The sequence below is a fragment of the Limulus polyphemus genome, unplaced genomic scaffold, assembly GCF_000517525.1.
Source record: "Limulus polyphemus unplaced genomic scaffold, Limulus_polyphemus-2.1.2 Scaffold7, whole genome shotgun sequence".
NCBI classification, from domain to species: domain Eukaryota; kingdom Metazoa; phylum Arthropoda; class Merostomata; order Xiphosura; family Limulidae; genus Limulus; species Limulus polyphemus.
Window position 1 is genome coordinate 982,551 of NW_013665617.1, and position 20,520 is coordinate 1,003,070.

Genomic DNA, 20,520 nt, shown 5'->3' on the forward strand with positions numbered 1-20,520 from the left:
TTTTTAAAACTTCTGCTGCATATCAAGATACTGTTGCTTTCACTTCTATTTCCCTTCCATTGATTTCCCATCTATATTCTTTACTGATCCCAACCATATTTTGTGTCCGGTTAGGAATCTGTGGTGTTATGTGATTTGCACAGCTCCCTTCCATAATTCTGATTGTTTATACTCCAGAATCTTTCTATTTTCTGTGACCTTTCTCTTATTACTGTGATGGGTTGAGTGCGATAACTTGTGTGTATCACCTGTTCCTCTTTTTCTCCTGACTCCCATCACCTTTTCCATGTTTCCTTACATCAGATTTGCACCTCACAATGTCTTTGGCTGCTCATCTTCCCCATTCTTTGGATGAGATTGTCCAGGCCAGCATGTGGACCACTCCTTATACATTTGTGTCACATTAGCTCCATTGTCTAGCAGTTTTCTTCTTGGCTGGATATCATCTACCTCCTGTTGCCATCCTTTTCTCATTGGTTCATCTGTGAGTGGGTGTCTTTTCCTTATATATTTTCATCTTATAAGGGCCTCCTTTCACTTCATTTGGAATCCCCCTCTGTGGTGAGTGGTGTCTATCTAGGTATGCTAATTCTTAAATCAGCACTGTATGACCATTAAGGTCATTAACACTCCTGTTGAGATGGGTTGTCCTGCAAGACTGCTTGTAGGTTTATCATCACAGTGTCTTGCTTCATAAATATGTTTGTCCTGGACCATTCACTCATGGACTAACATGAGTAAAGCAGGAGGGGATTGCTGCACTTCCCTCCTGTTCCCTTGATTGTGTAGATTGGGTATGGTCTCTTTTTCAAAATAGGGTTTTGCAGTCACCCATTGCACTTTTTCCAGTGCTGCGTTCCTACAGACTCTCTAACACATTTTCCCCCCCTCATTCTTCTAGTGGAGTACGGGAATCCTTAACACTTCCCGGCTCCTGGTCACTGGAGTGTTGGATCATGGGGGCTTCCTCCTGAGTGTGCTCAAATTCACTCAATAGGGTGGTAGTATTCTGCCAGTGTAGGTGGTGTGACTATCCTCCTACCATGGATCTGATGTATGATTCCGAATGCCATGTGATGTGGACTGAATTTTTCTGTGACATTCCAATATACAGTTCACACCTCCAACTGGCAACCCTTCTTCCTACTGCTGTCTGGATGTTGATTCTCAGATTACTGGTGTTAATTGGAGCTGGACCAGTTGACATAAATCCTCACATATGATTGGGCTGGGAATTTCCTCCTACTGTGGACTTGATGATACATTAATGCCACATGGTTTTGGACTGGAGTTGACCTTCCACATTGCATTTTCACCTTCCTACCATCCTCTGGATGTTGATTACCAGGAAGTACAGGTGTTGGTCATGTTGGATATGCACACATGATCACTTGGGTTCTCATAACAAAAGTCTTCATTTCCCTCTGGGTCTTGAGTCTGAGTTGAATGGTAGAGGACCCTCCTCCTACCCTAGGCTGATTGATTCAATCTGGGTTCCACAGGCTTTGGATTGGAGTTGTCCTCTCACTTACTGCCCAACACACCCTAGTGACACATTAATTTATCAAGGGTGAGTAGTATACATGGTTCAGATATGGTGTTGTCTCTCATGAGTGTGTTTCCTCTACATTGAGATCTCACACTCCTTAGGTACTTTTCAGATACTTTCTGAAGGAGACTCTTCTAGGTAACTTTTACACCAGTTCCTCCACCTAGTTAGTGTGACAGTCTAGCTATTTTGTGAGAAGAGTTAAGTTATTGTATAAGAAGTTAATATTTTCTTACACTGAAAATATATTTCCAATAAATACCTCCTCTCACACTTTGCACCTGTCCTCCCCACTTTTGATGTGTTTTTTCATCCCTAATCTCAAAGTTGTGACTGGGTTCTACTGCATAGAGAGAGTCAGCTGTGCATGGGGGTAGGTGGGAGCATAAAGCTAGTGGCAAGTGAAATTTATGCATATAGAGGGCAGTACAAATCAAGGAAAGCTATTTTGTGAAAATAGGTAAGTATCTATCAGAAATATATTTTCAGCATAGGAAAACATAAACTTCAGTTTTTTTGTGTTGAAAACATTTTTGTACATGTAACAATACATTGTAGAGAAACTAAGTTACATGTTTATTGCCTTGAGATTCTGACACTGTTTAAAGTTCTAGGAGCTAAAACTATATGTATCTTTAGGTTTTTAAGTTACCTTATCATAAATTGGTAGATTAACGCTGGTCATTCTATCTTGTTAAATAAGAAAAAGTTTAAGTCACAGTCTTTTTCTCACTTTAAGTGTCAATATAGAATATTGTAGTTAATAATTTTGTATATTAATTTGAATAAGTTTTTTATATTTTGTTCAATGGATGAAAAGTTTGATTTAGACTTACTGTGCATGTGAACTACAATAGATAAACATTTGTTTTACTTAATGCCCAGAAAGTGCAAAATTGAGCTGACATAAGCATTTTCCACCTACTTATAGGCCCATTTGTTTTGTATAATGACAGAAGTTTAAGGTTGGTTTAAGTGTGAGAACATTTCAATGCAGTTCGCAGTTTTCAGTTATATCATTCTACTTAAATTCATGAATGCATCATACTTTATTTGTTTATCTCTTAATCCAAATACTTTACATCACTTCTGGTTTTATAAGTAGGAAGCACTGTTTATCTCTTAGCCTCTCCCCTGCCACTTTATGATATATGGACTTTCTCACTCACATTTTTGCAAGATTTTTGGGATTGCTTTTGATCAGTAAACAGTGTCCATGTGAAGTATGCTCAGTAGATCATTTTCCTTACTCTTTGTATTGAAGACCTATTTTTTTTCAAGGTAAACAACAGTAGCAGTACTTTTATTTAACAGGTCATTGTACTAGCTTCTGTGTGCAGCCATAAAAGGTATTTCACGAGAACATGTGGCGTATGTAATCAGTTACTCGATATAACTGAATATGCATGATAAGTGATTACGTCAGTTAAAGTTGAGTAGACTAATCAATTAATTAAAATTATTATTAAATCAAGTAATCAAAATTTGTGTTTCTGATTATTACTGTTTTTGATTTTTCCAACAATATTGTAGTCAAAATTACAATTAAATCGATTGTATGAAAATAATCAACTTATCAAAATTAGTGTTTCTGATTTTTACTGTTTTTGATTATTCAAACAATTGATGAAGCGAAATTTCAATTATATTGATTGTCATGAAAATAATTGACCAATTGAAATTAGGGTTTTCAATTATTCAAACAATTTATTAATCAAAATTAGAGTTTCAAGTTATTTAATTATTTTCAATTATTCCAACCATCCAAGTAATTGAAATATTGCTATAATATTTGTTTGTTGTTAAGCCCAAAGCTACATAATTGGCTGTATGTTACCTGTCCATTTTTAATCTTATAAGTTGTTTTATTTTTCTTCAACTTTGTTTGGCTTTGTTGATGTGGGAGAAGGAGAAATAGGCATTAATTGAAGGATTTGGATTCAATTCTCATTGCCATGAAACTTGCTTACCCTGTCTTTGTTATGGCAAAGCAACCAAGGCTATCTGCAATTGTTGCTAATTTTAAACTGCTGAACAAAGGGAAGGTAACTGGTTAGTAGCACATGCCACAAACGTTTTGTTGTTTATTGCTTGTATGTACCATGGTTTGAAAAACACTGTACTTATTGATTAATTGATTAGTAGATACCACTAATTGCCCAGCTCTTGAGTTTTTTTACAGTTAATTTCAATAAGACATGATGCCTGTCACTTTTGCTTGTCACAGGAGAAATTTAGAAAGAATGAGAAAAATACAATATTATCACTTTAATGGAAATAATCTTATGTTGCATCTTGTCATATATTTGTGTTTCATGCTATGCCTTCACACAATGCTTTTGCTGGCTTCTCATCAGCCGAATGATATAATATGCATGAACTGTACTTTGGTCTGTGGAATTGTATAGATCATAATAAACATTTTATTGAAAGTATTTGAAGAAAATATTACACTATTTTGTTGATTTCAAATAACAAATGTGTTAGCTGACACCTTTAAGATGTATTTAAAAACTTTAAACAATTACCTAGTTGTGTCACCTTGTCGAACTAAGTACTTTGTTTCATAGGAACATCCTGCAAAAGGCTATATGTAAATGACATATTTTTGAATATAGGAGCTATTATTTCTTAATTTCAAACATTTATTTTTAATAGTCATACAGTGGCTTTATTTTGAATTATTTAGTGAATAAGTGCTACAAGTTAGCTAATTCCAAATCTTTAGTCATATATATTTTTCTTTTTGAAAACTGAAGTTTCATAAGTTAAGTAAGTATTACTTTGTTACTTTCTGCATAACTGTCCTTTTTTCTTCTGGGACCTTGTTTTGTTAATGTATGAAAACTAATATTTATATCTTGGAATCATTTTGGATGAACTCTTTGACTATTGATTTAAAACAAATTGTTTTGAAGACAGTGTTATCCTGACTTCTGCTGCTGCATTGTATCATTTTCTTTTAGTTTCATTTTATTTGCTGGGTCAATAGTCAAACTTGGTGTGGGCAGTCATGTTAAACTGTAATAGTTTCTAATTATTACTGATAATTTTTCTTTATCAGGCAGGCAGTAGCACTGCCTATATAAGGATGGCTTGGATTGTTCATTGAAATGGTATTTTAAATATCTTTACAATTCTATACCGTGTTTTTCTTTTGTAACAATATTTATGTAATGGCTGAGTCACAAATCCTGGAAATGTCTGTAAATATCATAGCAAAAAGTTGAATTTCTTGTTCTTTCTTCTTTCATAATTCAAAAATCAAAACAATGGTGTCAACCAATACCAATGAGGTTACATAGTTTCAAACAAAGTATCCACTTCTATAAGTATTATTAATAGCTAATCGTAATTTTTAAAAAAATCATAATTCTTGTGTTAATATTACCCCTTGAGGCTAGCTTTCCTACAGACATTTGGTGTTCCTTTAAAAAACTTAAGTACAGGGTAAAAACAGGAATTACTAGCCAATAATAGTTAAACAATAGATATTACAGTTGGAACCTCATTGTATTTAGAATGTGGTTATAAATACAACCCTACATTTACTTCCTTTTTTTGAAAAGTTTTTCTTTACTTGTTTTTTAATGCAGTGGTGGCTAATATCAGTCCTTCAAAAACAATGCAAACAAGATAGTAGGGATGGAATATGCATCATCCATAATAATACCACAGGGAAGAATTAACATATAGCAATATATATAACTATTCAATCACAATTGAGTTTAATTTATCCTATTTTTGTCTGTTAACCTTCTACTACACTATGTGCCTCAACTATTATGTTGGGATGATGCAAATGCCATCCCTACTATCTTATTTGCATTGTTTTTGAAGGATTGATATTAGCCATTGCTACATTTACTTCCTTTTTTGAAAATTGATTTCTTTCTTTGTATTCAGAGGTGAAATTCTTGAAAAAAGTAGAGGTATTCAGTTGGGTGAAGTATACCTGTTTTAAAAAAGGAAAAAATCAACGTGTAAACATAAAAAATGGCAAAGCAGCTCGAATAAGTACCGGTACTCAGTACTGGTGAGTACCAGCAGAATTTTACCCATACTTGTATTAAATACAGTCAGTATGAGGTAACATGTGTTGACATGAAGAAAAGTTATTGAATATGCTAGCTTGAATTGAATTTTTTATTTACTATGAAAAATATTAAGTAAAAATGTATGGTTATTACGTTTCATACTTGTATAGTTGTAAAACTTTTCTCTTTTTCCACTTGAAAATTATAAAATTTGTTAATTGAAACTGTTCATTACAATTTCAGGAGGAGTTTATCTTGTCTCAAGAATGAAGAGACTAATATCAGAATGATTTAGGTATGTATATTATAAGTTATTTAAAAATATTTAATATGTTTAACCCCATTTATATGATGTTATGATTTACTTTCAGCAGCTTACTTTTAAGTGTGATTAGTTCATTAGTCATTTAATCAGTACATGAAAATAATTAATTAGTCCAAATTAATGTTTTTAATTATTGGTGCTTTCAACTATTTCAACAATAAATTAATCTAAATTAGGTTTTCTGATTATTACAATTTTTGATCATTCTAGCTATCAAAGTAATCAAAGTGTAGCTATATTTTCAGAAATTCTATTCACTTTCTGTATCAAGTTAAGTGAATAAATGGAAGATGGGCTTTGATTATAATAAATGCAAGGTAATGCATGTTTTTTTTACAAGATATACTGGAATTTTCATGTTTATTGTTTTAACCTTAATTTTCTTGATTACCTGAAAGAGCAATTCTAAATTTTAAACTTATAATTCAAAGCTTTCCTTTAAATTATCCTCAGTTTTATTTTCTTGTTCTTTGTAGACATATGTCTCATTGTTTGTTCCCATTGTTTAATCCAACATGCTGGTTCTATCCAGTGCTCTTCAAGTCATTATTAGGCCTATGTGCCATCACCATACCCATTTTCTGATAACATAAAAAAATATGTACCACCACAACACACAACATTAGCTTTGTGGTTTAACAGGATTACGCATTCATATTCCCATGTTTTTGACATATCCTGAGGGTTTTAATACTCCTTCACAGGAGTCATCCAATAGTGTAATGGTGTCTGGAGACACTCTGAGAGTCAGTGATATTATTGCCATTGTCACCATATGGTTGGGTCCATTCTGATCATGGATTCAGGATTCCTGACTGCCTGTTTCTGTTACTTCATCTGAGCCTGCCCCAACTTGTGAGTGTTTCACCACTGTTGTTTCCATGCTTGCTCTTTGTTCTCTACTTTCTGCCTATTTCTTTATCTTTTTGACATAGAGGTTTTGATTCCAGGACTCTTGTATCTCCATCATGTCATGCAGGAGTTTTTTTTGGGAGATACTGTCATTCCTCTTGGATGTGCCCGTACATGTCCCCTTCAGTAGTTTCAGGCCTGTCAATGCAGGTATCTCCAGAAATATGCTATTTTCTTTTCAACCTCACTGTAGGAGTGGGAGATAGGTTGACTCATTTGATAGGAAAATGGCTGATTGAAAAAAATCAAAATCTATAAGTGGAGTTCAGTCAAACTGGATTAATGTCAAGTAGGGTACTTCAGGACTCATTGTTAGGGCCTTTGCTCTATTTGATTTACATCATTGACATAGATGAAAGAATGGTCAGTAAATTTCTTACATTTGCTGATGACATTAAAGTTTTGGATTATTTGATGAGTTAAGTGAATAAATGAAAGATGGGCTTTAATTATAGCAAATGCAAGGTAATGCATGTGGGATATCATAATTTGAATAATAAGTATAATTATGATGGGAATAACCTTAACAGTATTATGGAAGAAAAGGATCTTGCTGTTCTTGTTGATAAATCTCATAAGCCATCTAAGCAGTGTACTGTTGCTAGTTGGAATAGCTAATAGGATTTTAGGTTGTATCTACAAAAATATTGAATACAAGTTTGAAGAGGTTATAATGTCATTGTTTGGGTTATTGGTTAGGCCTCATTTGTATTATTTGTATTTAGTCTTAAGCATTATGTCTTAGGAAGGACATCAGAAGGAGGCTGCTAAGATAGAAAGGTTGTCATAACAAGGACAGGTTAAGATCTCTGAAATTGTTTGCTTTTGCAAAATGAAAATAGTTACGAGGGGATCTCACTGAAATATTTAAGATTTTTAATGAAATTGATTGTATTGGTGCATCATTTTTTGTCCTTAATGGTAAAAATAATAGGACTAGGGGACACAGCTACAAACTTTAGCGAGGTAGGAGTCATCTTAAGCTAAGACAATTTTATGTTTCTAACAGGGTGTTACCTTTGAAATGCATTGTCTTTAGATGTGTTGGATTCAGGAAATTTAAGGGAGTTTAAGGGAAGGCTTGATGAATATTTGAATAATAAAGGCTGGCATTGAGTGTTTTAATTTTATTTTAAAGGTTTGTGTAGCAGATGGGATGGGATAGCCGAACCATTAGGTTCCTTGTTGTCCTAAAGTTATATATATACAGTACTGTATATGTATATTTAGTTATAATCTTTTTTAATAATGAAGTGATATACTTACCATGAAACAACATTAAATGTTTGTGTATAATAATATGTGTTGGTAAACAAAGGGTTAAACATAATCTCTGCAGTGAAACAACATGTTATTTAAAATTGCAGTATTCTCCATTTTATACTCTCTTTACCTATTAAACTTAACCTACTATGTGTTATACATATATATCATACCTAGTCTACTAAACCATGTATTTACTTATTCTACACAGTCCACTAAACTTATCCATCTGTTCAACTGAACCTACTCTGTACTTACCTTAAATATTATACTTTTTATACACCTGGAACTAACATCATCTTTATGTAGATGTGAAACTGACACACACATACATATGGAAACATTTTTATAGCTTAAAATCTGGAGATCAATGACATTTGTCTTTACATTTAAAAGATATAACGTGGCATATGCTGTGGTCTGAAAATAGATTCTTGAAAAAGAAGATATAATTTGAAACCACTAGAAAGATAAGAAATTATCATAAACACTGGGATATAGCTTACATTTATGTATGCGTTTCTTTTTCCAAGTTTGCTAATATCATTTAATAAAGTTATACATATATGATGAATATACTGTTAAAGTTAAGGGTACTTTTCTTTCAGAGTTCAGCAATGGACTTGGTCCCAGATAAGGCCCCCATTTATGTAAGTATTTAGTTGAAGTGTTTATATTTTGTTTAATACAATTTTATTAGGAAAATGTAAACTGCAAGTAAATGTATTTGTGTACATCAAGCTACCTGTATTGGTATATGAGACATACATTTGAAACACAGTGTAGTTATTTAGTTATTCTTTTCTTAGTGAAAAAACAGTTGATCATGGCTCAACTGAGATAAAATGCATTTGAGGCAGAATTTGAAATTATTTTTTGTCAAAGTATCTGTTATTAACGTAATTTGTACTGTAGTCTGTGCTCTGTATAAACCATCAATGATTTTAAGCTACAGTACTTTGAAATACAAACCTATTTCTAATATCATCTCATACTACAGAATATATATGTATTGTATGTGCAAAAAATCAGGCTGTTCCTTTCCTCTACCTGTGTTCTTCCTTTGGGTTAAATGTCTGCTATTTGCAGTCAGTAAACTTGTGCAAATCTCATTTTATGTGAGAACAATATGTGTTTCATGGCCTCTGTTTACAGAATCTAGACCAATTATCTTCTCTCAAACAGCATTATCTCTTTTTGACATGCATTGCACTTGTGGTATATTCTGCAGTTAAATTTTCTCTTGGCACTTTTTTGTTATTTACTCAAATATATTGTAGATGCTTATTTTTTTCCATTCTTCCAAAACATACATACTTTTTCTCCCACTACAGATATTACTCAATTGCCAGGGTTTCTTCCTTTGCCTAAGTGATAATATTATCTAAATGAGGTGTTTATATACAGTACCAGGATAGAGGACACATTGATGTAGGTGGAGGATGTCATGAGACAAATATTGCCAAGGGCAATTAAGTGGTTTATAAAAGACTGGAGCAAGCGAGAAATAATCAAACCAATGCTTAGATGGACAAAGGAAAAAAACCTTGGCAGTCAAGTAAAACCTATGGTGTGAGAAGAGACAAGTATTGTTGGAAATACATTTTTCATTTAAGAAAATGTTAACATTTGTTTTGTACATAGGAATCACATTTATCAGTTTCAGGCTTTTCCTTGTTGTCTGGTTTAACTTCTTGTGTTTTCACTAGGTACTTGACTTGTAGCATTTTATCTTCATGAACTGGGAACAGATTTTCCTTAGTACTTGAATGATTATTTGACTCTGTCATCTTCCTAGTCTTGCACCTTGATGAACATTCAACTAGCTCTGAACCTTGTCTTAAGTTTGGTTTGAACTGTGAAAGGAATCTAAGTAATGTCTTCAGTTGTCTCAGTGTCTTATCTGTCTGTGTTTAGTGATTGGCTGTCATCTGGAAGGTTCTTCAGCTCAAGTCTTTCACTTATCAAATCATTTCTTTGAACAAATATGTTGTGCCTGCAGCTCTTTTGATAACTCTGGGTGTGGTGTACCTGAATCATTTTCAGTCCACTGTTTCTGTTAGTAGAGGCTCACATGGTGTTGAGTTGGTGGTTAGACTAAATACTACACATATTTATTTGGATATTTTGAGCTTTAGTTTTGATTTGTTCATGGATTGTAGACATTATAGATGCTAACCTTCATGATGGTAACTGTGTTACCAGAATTAGTTGACTGTAACTAATAATAAAGATTTTACCTTTCATTGTGCCGAAAAATGTTGGTTATTGTATTTTTATACTCTTAATATCTTAATACTGGCCATAAAACTTTGGTTTGAGCTGACAATATCACCTTGATCACATGGTTCTTTAGGTTTTACGTTAACATTTTTCTTGGTGAGTCTGCAGAAGTCATGCTTTGACACAGAATGAAACTTATAAATGATTATAGAGTGCACATGGCAGATAATAATTGAGGAGAAAGTAGGAAGAGGAATAAAAACAAAGTTATAATTTTTTGTACAAACGAGATATATGGGCTAAAACTATATTACTTGGTATCTCTTTAAATTACATTTTCCTCCTAAAATGTTAGTATTCATAAGTTTACACTGACAAGCTTAATGATGATGCAATATTACAGGGTGGGGAAGCCATCTACGTTCAGTTACACCTTGATTCCTTTCCACCATTATCCCAAAAAGAATTTGATGAGGGAAAATTTTACTTTGTTTTTTTGGGTTCAAGGCTAAGGCATGTCACTCCTGCTAGGGCTACATGGAATCCTGATTCACTGACATTAACAAGTCATATTCCTGGTAAGTAATTGCCATAATAGTGTGAAATGAATTTTTTAAAACACATATTATTCTTTCTAAGAGCTAAAACTTATTCATACGTGTGAACATTGAGGTTGCCTTTTTATTTGCACTGTTAGTTTTGTTTTTATGTTCTATATTAACAGACAGTATATTAGCCAGTCATTTATTTTTTAAAAACTAAATTTAATTAGAAAATGTTATTATTATGACAAAGATTACACTGAAGATTTAGTCATTTCCTTGCTGTTGTGATGCGTCTTTATGTAAGTAATGATTTTTTTTGCATACATATACTTTATGTATTGATGAACTTTTGCTTTTAGAATACATAAAAAATACATGTTTGTTTGTCTTTTATAAAACAGAATGCTATTCATGGTGGAACTAATCTATAGAATTCTTTAAAAAAATTATGTATTTAATATAAAATGCACTTTCGTTTAAAAAAGTTTGATGTAGATCTCAGCTTTAATTATATCTAAAGGATGTTCATTCATGTACGTACATAAACATAGTTATGTAAGTTACAGGTGAAAATATGCTTATCTGCAATAATACAATAATGTTTGTAAATACAGAAATAAAAAAAAATGTAACTAGCATAACATAAATAAGTAATTGTTTGAATATAATGAGCCAGCGTATACTGTGGGCTATCGATTAAACTTTTTAGACCATTCCACATTTTAAGGCATATATTATTTGGTATGTTGTGGTTAAAACCAGGGTACTTGATGTACATCTACAGTAACCAGTTCTAAAAATAACAATTTCCTTAATTGTAGTTTTTGGAACAAATTTAATATGGTAAACATACAGTGAAACACAAACCATAAGCTTATATAAGACTGATAGATCCAGTTTGCACAGTTTATCTTGTACAATAATGTGAAGACCTGTTGAAAGTACAATATTAAGCTGAAAAAAGAAACAGGCGTACCTGCTATTGGATAGATGTAGTTATATCTAATCTTGTATTTCTGAGATATGAAAATATGTTTTTATATAACACCAGATTAAATACAGTGCATATGTGTATATCATTATTGTTATTGGTGTAAGAGGTCATTAAGTTGTTTAGTAGAGTAGTATTTGTGTAGACTAAAGTTAATGAGTTGAAATGTTTTGTGTGTGTAGAAGTTATTCTCCAACTTGTTTAAGTTATTATAATTAAGTTTAATGGTATGTTGTATTCATTTACTTTACTATAATTTGCTTCCTGTAGTTTTAACTATTGTGGTTTCTATATTTATTGTGACTGTAACCCATTAAGAATCAAGCACATGTACTAAACTTGTCAAGTGGATTTTCAGGTTCTGGTACACCTTTGAAATTCTGTATCATGGCTAGTACATTGTCTTACATGTAATTTTGCATTGTTATTATCAATACACTTAGATCATGGATAGATAAAATGTTATTATTAAAGATGAGAGTTTAAGTAAACTGAGGAGTGTATATGTCTGTAGTGGTTTGTTCACAAAATGCTGCATTTCCTTGACTGCAGCTTTAATAGTGTAAATATAATGAAAATGCTGGTAACACTTTCATTTGTAACTAAAGTGTAGATTGCATTAAATATATAAAAATAACTAAAACTGACTAAATAGAGCACTTACCATATTTGTATTGGTCCTAAAATTTTTTGTAGTTATGAAGAATATTTTGACATCCCACTTGTTACCAGAAAGATGAGTTAGGACACTAAAGGAGTCCTTGAGTTGTATAGTATATCTTTGTACTAGCTAACATAGATTCAGATGGTCATAGTTGTGAATAACTAGTTGTTAAAGTGATCCATTTTGTCTCATATTATTGAAACCTGTTCAACCTCATCATTTTCCTTCTGCTATAACCTTATCATCTGAATATTTTTTGCTCTCTGATAATCTTGGAATCTGAAATTTCTTTAAGATGTGTGATTTGTGCATTAGTATATTTTACAGAATTTTGTATATCACAAAACTTATTCTGTTTTACATTCATTAATCCTTCAACAGCATTCTATACATGTACACTATATTTTGGATCATAGCACTTATAGCACTCATCTTCAGTCTTTTTTACTTAGGTTGATTTCCTCTTTAAAGCATTTTCTTTTCAATTGTATCACAAAATCCTCTAATTGGTAATTTTCATGGTTTTTTCATTCATTTTACTGATATATTTTTGTTTTTGTTTTCCACATATCTGTCTTGTTCTTAAGATTTACTTCAACAATCTTATACTTTTATATCTTCTTCTTCCATCTTTTGTTGTTGAAAGATTTCCAGCATGTTATTCATTTCAATATGACTTTTCAAACCTGTAGTTAATTTCAACTCAGTTCCACTCTTTATACCTAAGTGTTATGTACTGGAGTTTCATGTGGATTGTCCCCAGGTGGAACAGTGGTAAGTCTATGGGTTTACAATGCTAAAATCAGGGGTCTGATTCCCCTCAGTGAACACTGCAGATAGCCTGATGTGGCTTTGTTATAAAAACACACACATTCATGTAGATTCTTTTGCCATTGATAAATGACTCAAGGCCTAATGAAAAATCAGAACTTGATAGTTTGTAAGAGATATACAATTATATAAATCATAACTGTCTTTTTTTTTTGTAATTTCCATTTTCTTTTCAAGCAAACAAATTGTCAGACTTCTGTTTCTTGAAAGCACTGAAACAGATGTAGTACATAGATATGTATAATTTATCTCAGAATTATCCCATATATAGTGTGACATGCATTCCACTGTATTCTATTAATCATTAGAACTTAAGTAAATTATAGTTGATCAGTTTGGTGAAATGAGTTTTGTTAAAAAAAGTTCTGTATTTTTGTTTTATTTGTAAAGCACTGTATAATAGAAAAATATATATTAAAAATAGTTAGTAGCTAATATATGTTCCCCTAGTGGGTTAGTGGTAAATTTACTAACTTGCAAGGCTAGAATCTATGTAGAGAGTGCAGGTAACTCATTATGTAGCTTTGCAGTAAAAAATGATAACAACTAATGAAATGTATGTCAATTTGATACACTCTCTCTCCTCATTTTATAGTTTTCTATCAAACAAAAGATCACAACAACCTTGAGTGTAGCAATTCACATGGTAAAGAAATTCATGTAGCTGTTAATAAGGATTTGGTCTTGTTACATCTTAGTGTATTGGCTTAGTTACTTCATACGTTTATATATAGATAAATATTGTTGTTTTTTTTGTGTGTGTGACTTCAATATATCTTAGTGGTTACTTGATTTTGGTTTTCTGTTGTGACGTTTTTTTTAGCATGGTGTCTTGAAAGTAATTTGACAGTTGTACATGCAAGCACCATTCTGTTGTTTACATTTCCCCTTGTGTTTATGTTTGGGTATTACAGAAGACCCTTATCAAGTCATCCATGACATGGGAACTTACTGTAAAAGTTTGCCCATTGCCAAATGTACGAAGAACTTTTAAACACTTAGTTCTTTTGAAATGGTGTATTTCAGTATTTTACACTCACACAAAAGAAACCTATCATTCTATAGGTATTTGAATGTTTAAACAACTCTTTTCAGTTAGTACTTTTGTAGTAGTGAATAATGCACTAGTGCTCTCTATGCAGGGATGGCACAGATGCTGGTACAGGTCATCAAAAACTAGATATGAAGAGCTATCTAACATAGTCGCTCTTTCTCCATTGTACATGCTGATTTTCAGCTATCCCGAGGGTCTCAAAGCTGAAAACTGGCGAATAGCCAAAACCAAGATTTCTTACTTTCATTTGTCATAATCTTTCTTCGACTGACCTATCACTTACCTATTTCTGGCAGTAACTATAATTTTATCATCATCTGATAGAGCAAAACAGGCTTCACGATTTTTGTCTATCTATTTTATTGTTATTCTATGCAAAATTTAAAAAAATAAAGAAATCATAATTCTAGGGGAAACGATATTACTATCCCTTGAAGCTAGCTTTCTTACAGAAATCTGGTGTCCTTAAAAAGCTTAAGTACAGGGTGAAACAGGAATTACAAGCAAACAATAGATGAACCTTAGATGACTGTAACATGTAGAATACTCAGTGCTTTGTACACTATACAATCGGTGTTCTTAGGGAGCCAACCCCCATGTTATGTATGAAATAAAGGAGTAAAAAAAAATCAATACACATACAGGTCATCAGAAGCTAAATATGAAGAGCTACCTGACATAGTTGCTCTTTCTCCAATGTATATGTCATTTTTCAGCTATTCAGAGCATCCCAAAGTCGAAACCGGCGAATAGCCAAAACCGAGATTTCTTATTTTTGTTCATCTTCATCATCATCATCTTTCTTCAACAACTTAATTCTAGTAGTAACTATAATTTTATCATCATTTCATAGAGCAAAACAGTATTCACGATCTTTAACTACTTATTTTATTATTATTATATGTAAAATTTATAAAGCTTTAGGATACACTCTATAATACAGCAACCCATCTACGCCAGTTTATAAAAAAAAAAAGTAAACAAACAAGTATTTGGAAAAAGAAATGATTGCTAAATAACAAAGCTATGTAGGGCTGACTACTGAACTTGAAAAAGGAACCAAACAAGATAAGGATGGAAGTGGACATGTTACTTGATCCAGCTAATGATCACACAGCAGACTAAGCTGTCATGACTTTACACTGGGAATAAAATCCCTACATTACTGGCTTCTTCGCTGCCAAATCAAATAGGTCCAAAATTTCTAATAGTAAAATATTACTCTATTGTAAAATAGCCATAAAATATTATATTAAAGTTAACCAAAGGAGAGGTATAACGATGAAAGATGAAATTCTATTCAAACACCAAGCTTTCGACAGACAAAGTGTGAAGGTCAGTAATTAGGGATTTTATTCTCTATGTAAATTCTGAGACGGCTTAACCTGCTATGTAATCATTAGTCAGACCAAGTGTTATGTCCACTTCCATCCCTATCTTGTTTGGTTCCTTTTTTCAAGTTTAGTAGCTAGCCATAAATTGCTTTTTTATTTTGCGATAAATTGTTTTCCTAACACCCATATAAAAATTTATAGACTAGTTTCTGTGGTTAAAAAGAAAGTAGAGAAAGGGAATTATGTTATAAGTTCGTTTTTGTTTTTTTAATACAACTGTCAATAGATTAGTTTAGATGTGTGACTTGGTTCAATTTTCTAAGCCACATCTTGATAAATATATATATGTATATATATATATACATAGTTTATAACTAAACAGAGTAGGATTAATAGATATAAGTTTCATTATGAACAAAGGTACAAGTAATGCAGAAAAGTGTAGGCCACCACGTTGTTATTTCTCTAGAGTTACTTCACCGATGAAGTAAACACAAACACCAGTTTGGCGCCATTTTTTCACGCCACTCTATTCATCTCACGTATATTATCCAGTTTCTATTGTTCCAAGTGACAACTCAAACGTCTATAATGTGTATTACAACTCCAATGAGTCAGAGAATTACGTCAGTATTGAGTTTATGCTAATTTCATTGGCCATTACATATTTTAAAATGAAATGTCTAGAGATAGTGCAGGGTTAATGATGATATTACTAATTTGAGACATAATATTAAATATTTTGAGACTCTCTTTTGCAGTTTGTTATTTTTCTGGTCACTTGTCCGTTACAGAAGTAAGTGTTTAATTCTGGTGAATAGGGGCCGTTGTAAAATTTCTTAATTTTTTAATCATGTTATTAGGCTTAACTGAGATATAAGTAAATAATGTGTAAATTATTGATAAGAAGTGTTGTATTTTGCTCTCTTTCAAAATATTTAATTAAAAAGTCGGGATTTTATTAGTTTGTTTTTAATTTTTGAACTTGCAAAAAGATGTCTCAAATTTTGTAATGATTATTCTTGATAGACGCAAATAAAGGGTTATAACTAAATTCGTTCATTAGTAGTTTAATTTAACAGCATACTTTTATTTTTTCGAACTTGCACAAAAAAGTCTGAACTGTAGTAATGATTATGATAATAAAAAAAACGTGCAATGATTGGTAAAATACATTAAAAATTACTTTTCTTAATGATTCTCACCGACTTGTGTTTGAAGGAAACGCGAAAAAACCTGCAATATGACACGTGTTGACTAATTTTGATTAATTAAGTTAAAGTGGTAAAACAGTTTTGTGTTCTCGAAGATCAGATTATTACTTTAGTACATTTACCTATGTCTGAATAAGGCATGGATTTCGATAATTTTTGTGTGGAAAATATATTGTTGCGTCATCGAGTCACATGACCACTGTGACGCCACGTTTCTAGAACTATCTTGTTTCTTCAGGAATGCTCTAGTGTTGCTAGATGGGGTAGGCGGGTATATATAAGACGGGACAACGTGACGCAGGAAGGTAATGTAATGTGTGTGAAGATAATGAGTAATTGAACTGCAGTCACAGGGTATTGTTGAAGTTAACGTTCGTTCGTTACAGTGTTGTTTTAGCGCGAGTATTGAGATTAAGTGTATCGTAGAGTTATATTCGGAAAGAATAAACCAGTTTTATTAAGTAAAGACTTGTGTACGTTAAAGTTTCGTTGGAACGAAGTTACGGAAAAATCAATTAACAAACGGAGACGTAACAATATGAAGTAAATAAAATAGAGTTAATGAAAGGGGAAGGTCGTAACCCATTTCTTCCAACCTAAGCATAATAAAACGTTATGATTGACTTGCAAACGTATATGCCGAAAGTTTAATATGCCAACCACCGAAAAATCATATAAGTAAGTTCTTGAGGTTATAAGTAGAAAGTTTAGTTATGACCTTTATGCGATTGCACATTGACATATCTTTATCGACAGTTCTACATTTTACGAATCTACGTATATGCGTACTTTGAAAAATCCAAGTACAAACTTGGCCTTGTTTATTCGGTTTATATAATTTTACATTATCAATATGACAACAAAACATTTATAACTAATTACAAATAATAAAAGCTTTCCAAGACAATTGGTAATTTGAAGAAAATTTAGCGGAGATGCTAAAGGCCACTCGGGAATTGATCAACCAATTAGTTCTTGAGTATTAAACCAAAAAGTAATAAATGTGTTATTAAAGAAAATTTCAAGAATGTGGTACAGATAGTGTGTTACGTTAGGCTAGCTTAGAATACGAGATTTTGGTAAATATATATTGAAAATCAAGTCACAGCAAAAAGGGCCTGGCATGGCCAGGTGGTTAGGGCGTTCGAGTAGCAGACTGCTAGTCGAATCCCCATCCCATGAAATATGTTCGCCCTTTCAACTGTGGGGGCGTTATCATATGACGATCAATCCCACTATTCGTTGTTAAAAGAGTAGTCCAAAAGTTGGCAGTTGCCCTTCCCTCTAGTCTTTCATTGCTCCTGTGCGGTCGTATTTTCAACAATCAAGGTGAAAATCGGCACAAATATAAATTTTCATGCGCTCAACACAATGACATAAAAAAAGTTGGATTTTCCAATTTTGAGTCTTTTTAGAGGGTCAAGGCTCACAAATGGCCCGGTGTGGCCAGGTGGTTAGGGCGCTCCACTCATAATCTGAGGGTCGCGGGTTCAAATTCTCGTCCTACCAAACATGCTCGCCCTTTCAGCCGTGGGGGCGTTATAATGTAACAGTCAATCCAACTATTCATTGGTAAAAAAGTAGCTCAAGAGTTGGCGGTGGGTCATGTTGAATAGCTGCCTTCTCTCTAGTCTATCACTGCTAAATTAGGGAAGGATAGCGCAGATACCCTCGTGTAGCTTTGCGCGAATTTCCAAATAAACCAAACGAAACCAATAAGAGTTTCGGGATGGTTTCAGATTTCGTGGTGCAAAAAATCTTATAAACAAGTTCCCTGTATGCTGAGAGCTAGCAAGAAGTGTTGTTACGTGGGGGTGATCTTCAATCACTAGTGTCAGAAAAGGGTATTAGCGTTTTAAATAAACTTGTTTATATTTCTATATGGTTTTACGTTTAAATTTTATTTTTTTTAAATATTTTTTGGCCAACTAACCAGGCAAAAAATTCATATTGCTCCATAAACTGAAGTATTTTAGACCATCTTGTATTGTCTACGGAATTTACTCCAGCCATCCTAGCAACAAAATCTACGAATGCTTGGAATACTAGTGGAGTTTGATGATGATCAGCTTTATTTCTCGGTATGAAAGTCAAACATGTATTAGGGAAACGTTTTGTTCTAGCGTGTTTTTTGTTGTTTAAACATTGAAAGTGCGTCAATTCCACATAGATATATCACAAAATTACACTTTATTTTACCACGTACATTACTCCCAGACAAAGTTTACATACATGTACAGTAATAATTATTCTCTGTGGTTTGTAGTTGATTGACCTTGTTTCTGTGTGTCATACCCTCCAAGGGTGAGGTCATACTTCTTATTAAGGATGGTACGGAAACTAGTGTAAGTCAATAAGTTACATTTATTAACGAACATTGAAGCCAGCAATACAGTTAATTAAAGGCTGATACTTTAAGTGAGTAAAGAAATATTTTATTTTTTCATTTGTGTCTTATTCAATTCTTTGCTGTTTATGTTCAAAATTGTTTTCTGCATAATATTTCCGAAACTTGATGTCTTATTTAAATCTATAGTTGGTGTTATTTATTACGAGACGACTTTGACTTAGAGATTGGTGTACTCAGACTATAAATCTCCCCCCCCCCTCCCCAGTGGCACGTTTGCGGATTTATACTGCTAGAAACCGGGTTTCGATACCCGTGGTTGGCAGAGCACAGATAGCCCTTTGTGTAACTTTGTATTTAATAACAAACAACAAAACACTATAAATCTGAAGATTCATGGTCGCAGCTCATGGCTGCAAAAACAAATATCGTGTTTTGGGGGCGACAGTGTGTGTGTGTTATAAAAGTTAGGACCAAATCCTACTATTTGGTTAGACAAAGTAGCCTAAGATTTGGCTATGAGCGCTGTTGTCTTGCTGCCTTCCCTTTAGTCTGTCACCTCAAAATTATGTATGTCTATGCACAGATAGCTGTTTCTCTAGCTCTGCGTGATAAAGAAGCTAGCCGAAGTTGAAGAGACCCACTGTTACATCTGATTGTTGGTTTACTTCTTCATTTCAAAATATAACAGTTCTGCTATTCTCTTTTTGGTTCATCCTGAAATTCTTGTTATTGTTCAATACACATTTATTGGTTTCTGTATTACCTGTTTTATATATACCTGTGCGTTTTGATTCTTCACTGAGACAACTTTTTTTTTATCTCTGAGAAGTATCGTATATTTTAGAAGCTTCTTAGCCATGAAGAACACATTAATAGTTGGAATGAGTGTTTTAAAAAAGTTGTTAAAGATTAACAATAATTTATCATTACTGTTATATAAATAAAAACCTAGTGAATTTCCTTGTGACTTGAATTTAAGAAAGGATAATTTAAAAGAAATAGAACATAGAATATTTTCCATGGAAATTTAGAAGTGATCTAGTGAAAGTTATAAATTTTCCTCATCACCGATTATGATAGATCTGCTTGAAAAGCATTAGTGAAATTATAAAGTACAATTCTCAAAATATAACAGTATTCATTAAAAGACTGGTTAGGGCGCTCGACTCGCAATCTGGGGGTCGCGGGTTCGAATCCCCGTCACCCCAACCATGCTCGCCCTTTCAGC

General features: G+C 32.8%; 1 protein-coding gene across 1 annotated transcript in view; it reads left to right on the forward strand.

Moving 5' to 3' along the window:
• Positions 1–20,520, forward strand: part of LOC106476885 (A-kinase anchor protein 13-like) — a 245,164-nt gene that overhangs the window by 15,661 nt on the left and 208,983 nt on the right. The window contains exons 2-4 of the mRNA XM_022381499.1: positions 5,830–5,881; positions 8,695–8,736; positions 10,713–10,887. Of these exons, the coding sequence (XP_022237207.1) occupies positions 8,704–8,736; positions 10,713–10,887 (208 nt within the window). The 5' untranslated portion in view covers positions 5,830–5,881; positions 8,695–8,703. The remainder of the gene's footprint in view (positions 1–5,829; positions 5,882–8,694; positions 8,737–10,712; positions 10,888–20,520) is intronic.